Below are 14,353 nucleotides of genomic sequence, written 5' to 3'. Positions count from 1 at the left end.
GCTGCTGTTCAGACTCAAACACTCACAGAGGTATCATCACTGGAGAATCATGAAGGTAACCTGGAGGTATTTGGCTGCTTTAAAAGCTAATTCTGGGCTTTTTTCTAATTTTATTAAGGAATATATTGAGAATATATACATGCATAGTGATTATAGTGACTAAAACAGACACTATCAGTTTGAGATATCTAATATGTGTATGTGTTTCCAGGAAAAAATCTGATCTGTTTTATGTCAAACTGGTTCTGGTGTGCTGGATTTATGACTGATGGCCTCTATGTGAAGCACGAGGAGTCATCATGACAGACTTTTGGTTGATTTCTGTCCCACTGGACAAGACCAGCTTAACCAGCGTGGAGAAACTGAAGCGCACCATTACTAAAACCCACCTGGGCTCATGCTGGAGGTTCTCCATCCCAGATCTGAAGGTGAGGGTGAGAGTAAGACATGCACAACAGAGGAGGCAAAGTTTCACTGAACACAAGACAAAGAGGCTTGTTGTTTTTATTTTTTTTTTGTTTGAAGTGGTACAGTAGAGTATGAGCGAGGACACTGATGGTGTTTGGTGTCCTTCTCTGGTGAAGGGTTTGAGGCTCAGGTTGCTCTCTACAGTTTGAGGCAACATTTCCATCTGACCCGTTTCACTCAGCATGATCAGTGTCCTGCTTGCTATCGAGGAAGGTGCTCTTTCACCACATATATTGTTTTTAACCTTCCAAAGCTTTAAACTCTCATACAGAACCAGATATTACACTAGAATCTAAAAGTCAGGTCTTTTTTATGCATTATGAGCTTTTATACATAGCAATTGATCTAAAACATGAGTACTCAAAGTAAACCACAAAAGGCCGAGTTTCTCTCTCAGATCCCTGATAGATCAGTTGGTCTTCAACAGAAAGTATTATGTATTCTCATACAGAGATTACCCAAAATAGCATTGGGTGTAGAAATTGATACTCAAGAATTAAAAATAGATTTAAGCGTGAATAAATGTGCAGATTAAAAGAAAACAGACATTTTGTATCATCTGTGTTGAACAGAGTAAAAAGCTTTCCATTGAAAGTCATTTCAAAATCCAATAAACAAAAGGAAGGCATATAGGAAGCTATAATTTTTTATATTTTAATTAACAAAAAACACTCATTGTTGATTCAAAGACCGAAATCCTGGACACAAGTGGCTGAAATAAGTGTCCTTCATTGTGTGACTGGATTCAGCATTAGAGCTGAATTGGGCTCAGAGTAGAGCTGCTACTCATCCGGAAAAGGAGCCAGCTGAGGTGGTTCTGGTGTCACATCACAATACTTCCAGGATGTTTTCCTTTAGATGTTTTCTGAGATCCTGGAGCTGACTCAACACATATCCTGGACAGACCGGGGAACCCCTTAGAATCTTCTAGATCAAGTTGTGTCTCTAGAGAAAGCATTGCCTGGTTTTCCTGAATGGACATGAATACCTCGGTTTCCCAATCTGGGATAGGTGGAAGACGCTGATTTAAATTATTGTTCACTTTTCAAGTTGGAAATGGTCTGACCCTATCTTATTAATGAGATTTCCTAATTGTCCATTTCTTTTCTGTTTCTTTATTTTAGTCGGCTTTTTAGAACTTTACAACGCAACACAACTCAGACAACAACAAAACAGCTCAAACCCAGTGTGCCACACAAAACACAGGAGAATGAAGGGGAAATAATTTTTGCCTGAAATTGCAGAGTACACAAACAAATGAGTGATATAAATAATACAACTGATAAAAGTACACTACAAGTTGATTGTTTTCTTAAGGTGTTGCAAATGACTATTAAACCACTCAAATTCAACTTGAACAACATAGAAATGGCAGAAAACAAAGATGTGATCAGATGCTAATAACATTTTATGAGCACATGTAACTTTAGCTAGGTCATGATTTAAAGATAGACTATTGCCATGGCATGTTGCCATAATCTGGCAACTTGATGATGTTGATGAAGCATAACAGTAATAATAGAGACCTTTTTGTTGTTTATCATAGGTTGTTGGTGTGTTTTGACCTCATAGTGTATTTATTATCTGACCAGTGATCATGTTTACATGAATGTAACTCGCTCTGGGAGGTGATTGCACATGCAAGAGCCACTTTGGGCATTGACTCACTTTAAGGCCTTATCAGTCCCATTATAAATAAACCAACAAACAAATAAAAACAAGAAAAAAGATGCTTATTGTGACATGGGATGAAAACTATAAAAGTTACAAGGTTCTAAACTTTATCACTTGTGTTTCTGCTGAGGCTGCAGGTGGGAATTCTGGACAGTCTGGTCAGAGTGTCAGATGATCTGTCAAAACTCGACACGCTGACTGAAAGGTAAAACAAACATACAAATCAACAAGAGATGAATGCATTCTGTTGATATAGCCTACCATGTAGCTTTGTCTCCCCTTGAAACCAGGAGCTCTGAACATGTGCTTAGTCTGCATCATGAATGATTAATGGTCAGGGACAGGTGACGTTTAGTTTTCCCTCCTGATTTTAAATTCATTGTTGGTCTATCTGAGCTGGTGCTGCGTAACAGATGAAGTCAGCAGCTACACACAGTTCCAGGAAGAAGAAGACACTCAGCATGAAGATAATGTTTACTCCAACATTATCATCTTAGAACAAATGTCTTAATAGGACAGAGAGAGGTTGGGTTGTGGTATGCCTTGCGGAAGCATGATCTTTGAACTTTTTCACATTTTTGGTACATACTGTCACAAACTATGATATGATAGCATCATGCCGCAAGGATGCTTTTCTTCAGCAAAGACAAAGATGCAAGTTCTACATAAAAGGCAAAAATTAGAGTCTCTAGATGCAGGGAAGAGCTGTAATTGCTCAGTTGAATGCAGGGGAAGGCCACAGTTTTTTATGGATTTATTTGTAAAAACTGTTGGATAGTGTTGAAATATCAGATATACTGTACATCTTTAACAGAAATGTAAAAAGAAAAAAAAAACAGATGTGAAATCAGTGAGTTAAATATGCTTATTCAATATTATTCTTATTGCCTAATTAGTTTGATCAAAAAAACCTGCCAGTGCTTGAAGGAGGTGATGGAGCCAACAGGGGACAAAGTTCAGGAACACGACTTAACCAACGGAGGTAATTCACACACCAAAACAATCTGAGGGTGTTGGATCCAGCTAATAAAACATTAAATATGCTTGTGTGTAAAAGCTACATCCACACTACATCTCACCCTGCTATCTTTCAAAACAAACCAGACTAACCTGAATCTGCTTTGTTAGACCACAGGATGAATCAAAAGAGTGCAGCTCTGTCACCACTAAAAACTTACCTCGCATCTCTGAGAGGTATCACATTACATCTGCTGAGAAATTTCTCTTTGATTTTTCATCTCAGTTTATGATGTTGCTGTTTGCAGAGCTGTTGTCCTATTTTCAGTCTGATGCTTGTTTTTTTTATTATTTTCTTTTTTTTCAGTGGACCTGATGAACCGGGTCACCAAATTTCAGTGGGACAAAGCCAAGTATCCCACAGCTCTGCCGCTCTCCACCCTGACAGATATCATCAACAAGGTACAAAGTTTTGAAGATGCAAGTTGTGTTCTTCTGAGAATCTGAACATTCTTGTAATTTTTAAAGTGGTCTTAATCAGGAGTATTGAAGTTTCTGATTAGACTGCTTTTTGTTCATTTTCACCCATTTCTTTAGTTTAAACTGCTTGATTCTGAATTATGAATTATCAGTGTGATTCAAAGTGGGTATACAATTGATGAGTTACGGAGTACGTAGCAGAGAAGGACCAAGATTAAATGGGCCCTGAGTGGAAGATTTGGGAATCTAATTTCACATTTTTTTATTAAATACAAAAAGACAAAACAGTACAAATTTCTTGCTTTTGCTATAAAATACTTAAATCTTTTAGATCAGGGGTCAGTCATCAAGGGCTGGCATCCTGCAAGTTTTAGTTCTTTCCCTGGTGGTAGTAACAACCTTTTCAGCATGTCAATGTTCTTCTTAGGCCTTCTAATGAGGCATCATTTGATCCAGGTGGTTCTTCTTCTTCTTCTTTTTTTATGGCGGTTGGCAAGCAACTTACTGATGTACATTACCACCATCTACTGGAATGAAGTGTGTATTGGGACTCTACATATACATGTACTGTATATTCTCCCACCCAAAAAAAAAATAAATAAATAAATAAATAAATAAAAAAAACGTATATCCTTTCTATCAATTTCGATCCAGGTGGATTAAACCAGGGAGAGAACTAAAACATGCAGGACGCCGGCCCTCGAGGACCGACTTGGGCACCTCTGTTTTAGATAATCTAACAAGTAACATTTTAGACATTTAGTCAATGATGACTTCATTTACTGAGGAAAATAGGTATAAACCAAACATTATGAATAAAACACTGTTAGTGGCAACAACTGCCATAAAATGTTAGCAATAGCAAAAACTTGTTGACATTATTGTGAATGAATTTTGACCAACCCTCACCAAACCAATGCTTTTGTTTAGACATGTTTAGAAAATATGAGATTTTTTGTCACATGTAAACCATCAGTGTTTAGCAGATTTTCCTGCAGCTTCCTTTGTGTTACATTTAGCCTGCGGGCACCCACTAAAAGTAGTTTCTGCCATCATTGCTGTCTCATATTTTTTCAAATTATTGGAGTCAGCCTGTATAATAGCATGTACTTTTTGGGTTTTTTTCCCTCCTGATTTTTACCTTTGTGCAATGAGGTCCTATTGATCATTTGCAAACTATGAGTTTGACTAAAGGATGTAAAGAAGGTTAGATGAGTCCTTCTTGGATAGTGGAACTGCATTTCTTGTTAATTTGTGTGTTCTCCTTGACATCATAAAAACAAAGGATCTTCATAGAGGCGTGCATGATGCATTTTAAAGCATCATGCACGCCACAGACAGACTAACCACTGTCTGTGGTTAGTTATTTGTTTTTTAATCTAAAGTTTCTATGATCCCGAAATGTGGAGGTTTTATTACCTTCAAGCATCAATTAAAGGAGTTGAATCAAAATTTGAGCAGTAAGGGCAGTTTTTACCTTCATTGCTTGTGTTAGGCCCTTTGTCTCTCTAACTCAGACGAAGAAATCACAAGTTGCTTTGCCTCTAATGTTGATAGTTACATGAACAATTACTGAATATTCTGCAGGAAATATCACAGGTGGAGACTGAGCTCAGATCCCGAGCGACAGCCTACAACAGCCTAAAAGCCTCCTTGCAAAGCCTTGAACTCAATCTAAAGTGAGTGGGATGCATATTATGTACCTAAATGAGCAGTATAAGGTGCTGAAGTAAATTTTGGGTGTTTTCAGTGGAAATTTACAAACTCGCAGTCTGAATGATGTTTTGAGGAAAGACGACCTGGTTGTCTCTGAGTATCTAACAACTCTGTTGGTGGTGGTGAGCAGGTTGGTATGCTAACAACTTTTTCTGTTTGTATTCATCCTGGGATTTTCTGCAAATGTTGAACAGTTTCTTCCTGTTTCATCCATCTCAGAGAAAAATATCTGCAGTGGGAGAAAAGCTATGAATCCCTGTCAGAGTTTGTGGTTCCGCGGTCGAGCAGGTGAGTTTCAGTGCAAGTGCAACAACAAGCTTTAAAACTCCTGCTGTCAGCCTCCAGGAGGTCAAAATGGGATCAGTTGTTAAAGTACCTGCAGAAAGTCTGCTTGGATCAGCAGCAGGGAGGGAATATCTGTATTCCAAGCACTGAATGGCGCCAGATGAAGGTCTTGATAATTAAAAACGTTCTATCAATTCAAAACACAAAGCATCAGCAGAGTCTCCAGTTCAAACAAATTGAACAAGAAGTATCTAGAATCTCATTATCTCATTTTAATCGGTCAGTGGTGTCAGAAAGAGGTGCTTTCCCAACATGGCATTCATGCAAGAACCGCTGCTGCTCCCAGAGCTCCTCTCATAAAAAGTTTTATCATTAATTTTGTAAGTTGGCCTTACATTTCTCCAACAGTTTGCTAATATTTAACCAGCTACACTACTTTGCAAAAGTTTACAGTTTTTAAAAACAGGTCTGGACTTTGACTAAGCCAATCTAATTCTTAGCCTCAAGTCTTTTGAAGTCTATGTCCTGGAAAATGTTTCTGGGATATAAATCCTTTTGCAATGCATAACAGGATAGTTTAAAGCTTTTCATCAACAATAATATAAGCAAATATCTTAAGATACAGTTCCCCCCATGTTGTCCTTTACTACTGCATTTCTGCATGTTTCCTTCTGACACTCAGGAAGATTTTTGAGGACGGAGACGGGGGAATCTTTACGGTGACGCTTTTCAAGCGAGCTGTGTGTAAATTCAAAGCCAAAGCTCAGGAGAGCAAGTAAGCAGGAGTAATTTCCAGAGAACTCCCCCATTGGGAGACTCATCCATGATAGCTGTGTCGATTACCATAATGTAGTCTGTGATTCATGCAGGTTCATTGTGCGGGACTACAGCTTTGATGTGGAGGAGAGGAAGCAACAGGAGATCATGAAGCTCACTGTTCATAAAAAGGATCAGTATGTGAGTCAGGTGTGGGGCTTTACCTCAAGATTTCTGAGATGATGTTGTGTGTTTCAACACACTCCCCACTTTCTCCACAGGGGATCTTTGTGCGTTGGCTGAAGGTGAATTTCACTCAGGTGTTCATTGCCTGGATTCACTTAAAAGCATTGAGAGTTTTTGTGGAATCAGTACTCAGGTGAGTCTGAATACTGGCAACCCTTTTCTCTCTTTACTAATGAACAGCTGATGTATTTTAATGGGCTTTCTGGTGATGTCTTTGGACAGGTATGGACTACCTGTGAACTATCAGGCTTTACTCCTGGAAACGGACAGGAAGCGTTCAAAGAAGCTGAAGGAGGAACTTTCCTCACTGTTTGTACATTTGGACCCCACTGCCAGCATGAAGGAGGTCAGAAAGCTGACTCTTACGTTAAATATTTCATCTTTCTTTTTTATCATAAATACAGTTTACTATATTTTATTTTAAAAATGAGATGTCAAAAATTATTTATATTATTCTCAATAATCAATGGACAATTTTTATTAGCTTGGCAGAAATCAAATGGTTAAATGGGTGACCTACTTTTTGTTATTTTGATGAGTTATCTTTGATGATTAGCTCTATGTCTTGGAGTCTGATAGAAAGTTTTTGTTAGCATCAAGTCAAAAATATGTTGGTAAAACTGCTAAAAAGACAATTTTATTCCTTAATTTGATAGATGGATGAAAAATGTGATGGACTTAGATTCAGCACTGTAATTATTATAATTGTATGTTTATTATTATAATTGCAAATTAATTCAAGCTAATTTTTAGTCATTTGTAAAGATAGAGTTGAGGCCCAGGATATAAAATAACATGTAACAAGATACACATCACAAGCTAGAATTGGAAAAAGGTTGATTTTGTTGTCAGAAACTCAAGTTGATAAACTCCAGATAAATACTCCAAACGAAAATTCCAGTTCAGGTGAAGAAGCAGCAGAAACTGTTTGAAGTTGCCCTCTTTATGGCTCATTGCATCCAATTATTAAATCATAATTTCAACAGTAAATTCAAATTTGCATGTTGTATAAGCTCTCTGGTGGTGCAAAGATCAATTTCATGCTTGAGCCTTTGACTCTGTGATAGTTTTCTGTTATCTCCCAAACAGGTGAGCTGTGACATCCCAGGGCTCTGCCAGCAGGAGTACTCCTCCTACATCTGCTTCCACATCGGCACCAACATGCTGGAGATTAGCAAGCCGTCAACAACATGACCCGACAGACAAGCAGCACTTTATCAACCTCAGGCAGTCAGGGCCTGAAAGGCAGCATTATTATTAAAAGCTACCTGTCTCAGAACAACATCTTGCACATAATAATGAGCTGTGTACATAAAAACCTCATCTTTTTTGGAGGAAAGAAGTGTAAATATTATCTTCAGGGAATGGATGTCACATTCTTGTCACAAGAATTCTTAACTTTGTAAATAACTGAATGTTTTCTAGGAATCTGAAGCTTCCAATTGGCACCTCGGGCAAAGTTGTTTAAAAAGTCTTGAAATGAAATTAAGCTTTTTATTGCAGTTGCATATACTTACACTGAAAAATAAAAATAAAAAATACTTCACACTTTAATTTGAGTATAATTTTGTTCACTGGGTTCAAAAAGTTCCTTGTTAAATCTTGTTTTTTATACACCATTGGTTCCACTATTACTGTCACCCTGCTCCTCATGCTTTGAACAACCCCATTTTACCAATAGCACAGCCCTTAGGATTGGCCCTCAGTATCACAACCCTCCACTGTACTTAACAGTGAACATGAGATTCTTTCCCACACATTCAACTTTTGTTTTAAGCCACATCCTAGTGTCATTTTTGTTCTCACTCAGCCTTAGTCTCATCTGGCCAAAGCTTGTTGTTCCATCTAGACCTCTTATGGGTGCATCAAACTGCCCTCCATTATGTTTGTGATGGTAGAGAAAAGCCTTGTTACTATAGCATCAAAACCTAACAACTGGCTGACATTGTAGCTGTGAAAGACACTGATCATTACATTCAATTCAGTATGTTACTTTTAGATTTAAATTATCAAAGAGATTTGAAAATCACGTGTCACTTTCCTTCCTCTTCACTATTATGCACAGCTTTGGGTTTATCAATCACATAAAACCCAAGTGAGGAGGTTGTGATATAACATGTTGATACGGTCCAAGGGATTTTAACATTTTTGCAAGACGCAATAAAGTTATAGACCTAAAATGTATTAAAATAAATTTGTTTAGAAATGATTGCTGTACAGTTCCCAGTCACCAGAGAGCAGTCTCTCTGTTGTAAAGCAACCAGTTTCTCTAATATCTGGTCCATCTCTGTGTTAAAACGCAAACTATAATCCCTGATAAAAAAAAAAAAACTAACAAAAAAACCGTTTTGACTTATTCTTCCTTCCTGTTGAGGAGAATATGGCATATTTTTTCCTGAGAGACTTAAAGATGCACAGCATGGCTCCGATCACAACATGGCTCTGATGACCCAGTGCATAAAATATGCAACAGTTTAATGCGTTTTAAAATGTGGCTGGAAGTGGATATTGTGATTGTTACCTTCTGGTATCAGCGTGCGCGTGCTTGTGCACGTGGGTCTGTTTAATATGAGACAGTGTGAGAGAGAGAGGAAGGGAGAGACAGAGAGAGAGTGCTAAGAAGACCTCGCCACTAAAGCTGTGCCATTCAGGCAACAGTCTGAAAGACATCAACTTTACGCGTCGAGCGTCTAGAATATGGGCATCAGTTGTAGTTAGTCTGCTGTTCCTGTGCATTTTGTATTTTCAACACTTAATCTCTTCATTAAAATGTGGACAGTTCCGAAACCAAAATATAGAAATGCTTTGAGCGAGGAAGGGGACATCACAGTGAACATCGGTGGAGTGAGAGTGGTGCTGTTCGGGGACGATCTGAAGCGCTACCCGGAGAGCAGGCTGGCGGAGCTGTCCAACTGCTCAGCCCACAACCCAGAACTTATCTCCACCCTCTGTGATGACTTCGATCCGGGCAGAAACGAGTTTTACTTTGATCGGGATCCCGATTCCTTCAAGTGCATCATAGATGTGTATTACTTCGACGAAATCCACATAAAAAACGGGATTTGCCCCATATGCTTTATCAAGGAGATGGAGTTCTGGAAAATAGACCAGAGTGTTTTGGATGAGTGTTGCAAAAGTTACCTGAGTGAGAAGGAGGAAGAGCTGAAAGAAATTGCAAACAAAGTGAAAGTGATTTTAGAGGATCTGGATGTGGATCAGTGCATCACCCGCACGCAGAGGTGCCAGAGGTATCTGTGGAGACTGATGGAGAAGCCGGATTCCTCCCTGGCGGCGCGCATCATCGCCATCGCTTCATTTCTCTCCATCCTAGTGTCAGCCGTGGTGATGTGTGTGAGCACCATCCCGGAGCTGCAGGTGACAAATGCGGAGGGGAAGCTGGTGGAACACCCGACCATGGAGGCGATCGAGACTGTATGCATGCTGTGGTTCACGACTGAGTTCGTGCTGCGCCTCTCCTCGTCTCCGAACAAAGTGCACTTTGCGCTCTCCATCATGAACATCATAGACTTCATGGCTATCATGCCTTTCTACGTGGTCCTGTCCCTCACTTTGCTCGGTACCACGTCCATGATGGAGCTGGTGAACGTCCAGCAGGCTGTCCAGGCGCTGCGCATCATGCGCATCGCGCGTATTTTCAAGCTGGCGCGCCACTCCTCCGGCCTGCAGACCCTGACCTACGCGCTGAAGCGGAGCCTCAAGGAACTGGGGCTGCTCCTTATGTACATGGGCGTGGGGATCTTCGTGTTCTCCGCGCTGGCCTACACTATGGAGCAAAGCCACCCGGAGACGCTCTTCAGGAGCATCCCGCAGTCTTTCTGGTGGGCCATCATCACCATGACCACGGTGGGCTACGGCGACATCTACCCCAAAACTACCCTGGGCAAGTGCAACGCGGCGGTCAGCTTTCTGTGCGGGGTGATCGCCATCGCTCTGCCCATCCACCCGATCATCAATAACTTTGTTGTGTTCTACAACAAGCAGAAAGTGCTGGAGACCGCGGCGAAGCACGAAGTGGAGCTGATGGAGCTAAAGTCCGGCGGCCAGGCGCGCAAAAAAAGTCAAGAATGAAAACAATCAGAACCAGCTGGAAAAAATGTGTCAACTGACATCAGAGGGGTAAACTGACTATGGAAAGGGTTTAAAAAATAAAAGACTTTTAAGTACCTGATGACTTTGGGAAACCTGTACATAGAGCTGTCATTGTGGCCTTTCCCCCGCATGTGTTGTTTCTATGGGCGACATGTGATGTGTTGCTTTTGTAGAGTGTGAAGGCATAAATAAAAAGATTTCATAATTGCATTTAAATGCAAAATAAAGACACAAATCTCTCCAGTTCATGTTTTGAGAGTTTCTAATGAATGAGTAAATATATATATATATTTACATTTTATGGACCCAAACACTATCAAAACCATACAAAGAGGTGAGTTTAATCACCTTTTCCTACCCATTCAATATGTCTCAATTAATAGTTTTTCAAACAGATCGCTCCAATTACAGATACATATTTGGTTCAGACAAAGTTACGGAAAGTTGAGTCATTGATCCCATAGCGTGGTGATGTTTTTGTCTATGATGAGTTGATTTCACAGGGTCGCAAAGTGAAAGTGCAAGCCATTGTTCAACAATGTTCTGTAGTAACTAAGTCATCAAACTGTCACAGAATATATTTAGTTAACTTATTATACAATTACTACTGTTATAAATTGGGTAGTTTAAAATTACTTCAGTATACAAAGTGCAACACGAGCGTAAATAATCACCTTGATTCTACACAACAAATATGTAAAAATGATTGTTAAAGCAAGAGAGATTTGCTTTACATAACTTAAGACAAAGCAGAATAAAATAAAAGATTTTACAGTAGTTGGAGCTCAATATTTGGGGTTAAAGCAGAGAAAATACAGCATTTTGTAACATTTTCTCTCCTTTTGAACTGTTAATTTAAATTTACATCAGGGACAACTAATTGGGCATCATCATCTGTAGAGCAATAATATTTTTCACTTAAATATAAATAAATAAATAAATAAATAAATAAATAAATAAATAAATAAATAAATAAATAAATAAGCACAGGGGCACTATAATTTCTTGCAGAAAGAGATCCTCTAGTTTAATTGGTGACTTTAAATTACCCTGAACATACAGTATATGTGTGTGGGTGCATGTGTGTGTGCTCATGGTTGTTTTTGTGTCTCTGTGCTGCCCTGTGATGTGCTAGTGACACTTCCTTGATGGTTTCTAAGTAAATAAATGAAATCAGAATGGCGGAAAAAATAACAGTAGCAGAGAGACTGCAGGGGGGGAAAAGCTTTTAATAAAATTGTGCTAATGTGTAAAAAAAAAAAGAAAAAAGAAAATGACTGCAGCATTCAAATTAAATACAGGTTATTTTCATGCACTCAAACTAACAGGGATTCTGTTAGTTTTTTAATCTGCAACATGGGATTCCTACTCATTTACCTTGTCAATTCTATGCTTTTCGTTTTTTGATTTTTCAGAGCTCTCTGCTCTTTACAGCTCCTTTCAAAAGAATTAACATAAAAGTTCATATGTGATTTTGTCAGGATCTGTGCTTTCTGTGTTCATTTAGAGTTTTTTGTGTCCTTGAGTCTCTTCGTTGTCCTGTCCTCCCCTTGATTGTTCCCAGGTGTGTCTCGTTCTGTCATTACCCTCCCATGTATTTAACTCCACCTGTGTTCCTTGTTCCTTGTTGGGTCCTCCTCAATGTCTAGTCTATTCGTCGTCGGTGTGTCCATGTGCCTGCTGCTTGTTGTTTGGACTGTGCTTCCGTCATTAAAATCATCATTTTCATTTCTACCTGGGTCTCAAGCGTCTGCCTCCTCACCGTACCACTTCATGACAGATTTTTGGATGGAGGGTTGGATTTCATTTATTTTTTATTTTTTACACTTGACCAGACCCAGTAAAAATAGCATCAAAATAACAACTCAAACCACACACACTCAGAAGAGGAAAGAATTTTGGCATCTTTGTATTTCAATTTTTTGTGTGAAACTTATTAATATTATTCAGATTAATTTGACCATATAAACATGCCAATTACAGATTTGGCTGCAAATAATTAATTTGGAGAAACGTTTCCTTCCTTCCATGAAGGATATTCAAAGAGAAACGATGATACCAAAACAAATTTTTATAATAATTTACATAAATACCAGGGAATGATGTTCCCACTGTTAAACTTTATGGACTACAGATTATAAGCAACAATCACACATCAATAAGTTGAGATTAAAGGCTATTCAGTTAAAACAGTCCAGAGGAGGTTCAGTGCAGGAAGTGGTTTGAAAGTTTTCATGGACTCAGCTAGAGAGATTGCTGCTGGAAACATGGTTCTTACACCGACCATGGAGAAAGAAGGATGCAGAAAATGAAAGAATAAAATAAGAAATAAAGAACCGACTGGATCAGGATGAAGGAGGGAAATGTCAAAAAGAGGGTGTGAACTTGGCACAAATGTTGGAGCTGTTGGGTGCTTGAGAAGTAAACCCAATAAATTGATACAGTTACACAATAAGAAACCACAGTCAAGATGTGAATGCGCAACAGTGCTTCTCTATCCACCAAGCACCCTGGACAGATATAATGACTTGCAAACATATTTATACTTTTGGTCTTTTCCACATAGAGTCACAACCATAAACTACAATATTTTAATTCATTGGGATTGTATGAGTTAGACCAGCAAAAGTAGTACGTAGAGTATTGTGAGATGGAAGGAAAAATATATATGTTTTTTAATTGTTTCATAAATAAATATCTGAAAAGTGTTTATTCAAACATACTGAATCGACACTACTACTAGCACGACAATTACATCTGCAAATTTTTTTGAGGTATGCACATACCAGCTTCTATCAACCTACTGGATGAGAAAAAAAGACAGCTTTAGCTCAGTCAGATTGGAAAAAGAGGATCTGTGAACTATTGTTTACATATCGGAATTGGACATGGGTCTTGATTTTGATTGGGCCTTTCTTACCATCCGACTGTGGCTCTGGTTGCATGTTTGGAGTCTTTGTGCTGCTTTGTGAATTGTTTTGTGTGTTTTAAAGTTTCTAACAAGTTTTCCTCCAGGATCGATATTTACCTCCATCCATATTCTGATTTACTCGTCTTGTTACTACTCTTTTTCACAAAAAACATCCCAATATCATATTACCAAAACCATGTGGCACTGAGGGGGTGTTTTGTTCAGGGGTGTGTGAAGATTTAGTTTCTTGCCATAGTGGTTTGTATGAACACAACAGTTATGTTCTCATAGGTTTATTCTTATATTTTATATTCTAACACTGTCATTATAATATCAAAACCTACCTTTGAAATACATACATCTACAAAGGATGTATGTATTTCTCTTACATGCATCCTTTGTAGTGGCACTGTGTACTTTTTGAAGCTGTTGTGAAGTTCAGGTAAAAATTATTTTTATCTGCTGTCTAGTTTAACACATTTCTCACACTCACCTTGCGAGTGGGACACAAACAGAGAACAATAAGGCTCAACGTTCTAAAGGAGTTAAATAATCACGCTGTTTCGTAATGTGAAGTAAAGGTTAAACACACAATTTTGAAAACATTCTTCCTTTTTTCCGACATTTATTTATTAAACGTATCAACAACTTCTCAAGCTGTGTGCATATTCAACAGTGGGTCATTATTTTTACTCTGTGGATATGTTTTTAGCTCAGGAGGGCTGGTAATGAAAACCTGATTGGTCAGAT

The 14,353-nt window shown here is 38.6% G+C and overlaps 2 protein-coding genes across 2 annotated transcripts; both read left to right on the top strand.

Annotated features, from left to right (window-relative positions):
• Positions 1-299: 299 nt before the first annotated feature.
• LOC102232436 (V-type proton ATPase subunit C 1-B) lies at positions 300-8,030 on the top strand. Its single transcript, XM_014468809.2, has 13 exons — positions 300-428; positions 2,280-2,347; positions 3,039-3,124; positions 3,271-3,336; positions 3,467-3,561; positions 5,167-5,258; positions 5,330-5,425; positions 5,515-5,583; positions 6,263-6,355; positions 6,450-6,537; positions 6,618-6,715; positions 6,805-6,928; positions 7,672-8,030. Exons 1-13 carry the CDS (start codon positions 300-302, stop codon positions 7,774-7,776), a joined length of 1,209 nt encoding a protein of 402 aa, XP_014324295.1. The 3' UTR covers positions 7,777-8,030.
• Positions 8,031-9,176: 1,146 nt separating this feature from the next.
• Positions 9,177-10,918, top strand: kcnf1 (potassium voltage-gated channel modifier subfamily F member 1). Its single transcript, XM_005799119.3, has one exon. The coding sequence runs from the start codon at positions 9,352-9,354 to the stop codon at positions 10,669-10,671; it is 1,320 nt and encodes a 439-aa protein (XP_005799176.1). The 5' UTR covers positions 9,177-9,351; the 3' UTR covers positions 10,672-10,918.
• The last annotated feature ends 3,435 nt before the right edge of the window (positions 10,919-14,353 follow it).

This window comes from Xiphophorus maculatus, chromosome 19, assembly GCF_002775205.1.
Source record: "Xiphophorus maculatus strain JP 163 A chromosome 19, X_maculatus-5.0-male, whole genome shotgun sequence".
Lineage (NCBI taxonomy): Eukaryota > Metazoa > Chordata > Actinopteri > Cyprinodontiformes > Poeciliidae > Xiphophorus > Xiphophorus maculatus.
Note: the sequence above shows the minus strand (reverse complement) of the source record. Positions and strands in the feature narration are given on the sequence as shown.

Bases quoted from the DNA above. Each gene is read 5' to 3' on its own strand.
- LOC102232436 (XM_014468809.2), top strand. From the start codon at position 300: ATGACAGACTTTTGGTTGATTTCTGTCCCACTGGACAAGACCAGCTTA. The intron at 3,125-3,270 runs GTAATTCACACA...CTGCTTTGTTAG, and splicing joins ACACGACTTAACCAACGGAG to ACCACAGGATGAATCAAAAG. The intron at 5,259-5,329 runs GTGAGTGGGATG...GGGTGTTTTCAG, and splicing joins AGCCTTGAACTCAATCTAAA to TGGAAATTTACAAACTCGCA.
- kcnf1 (XM_005799119.3), top strand. From the start codon at position 9,352: ATGTGGACAGTTCCGAAACCAAAATATAGAAATGCTTTGAGCGAGGAA.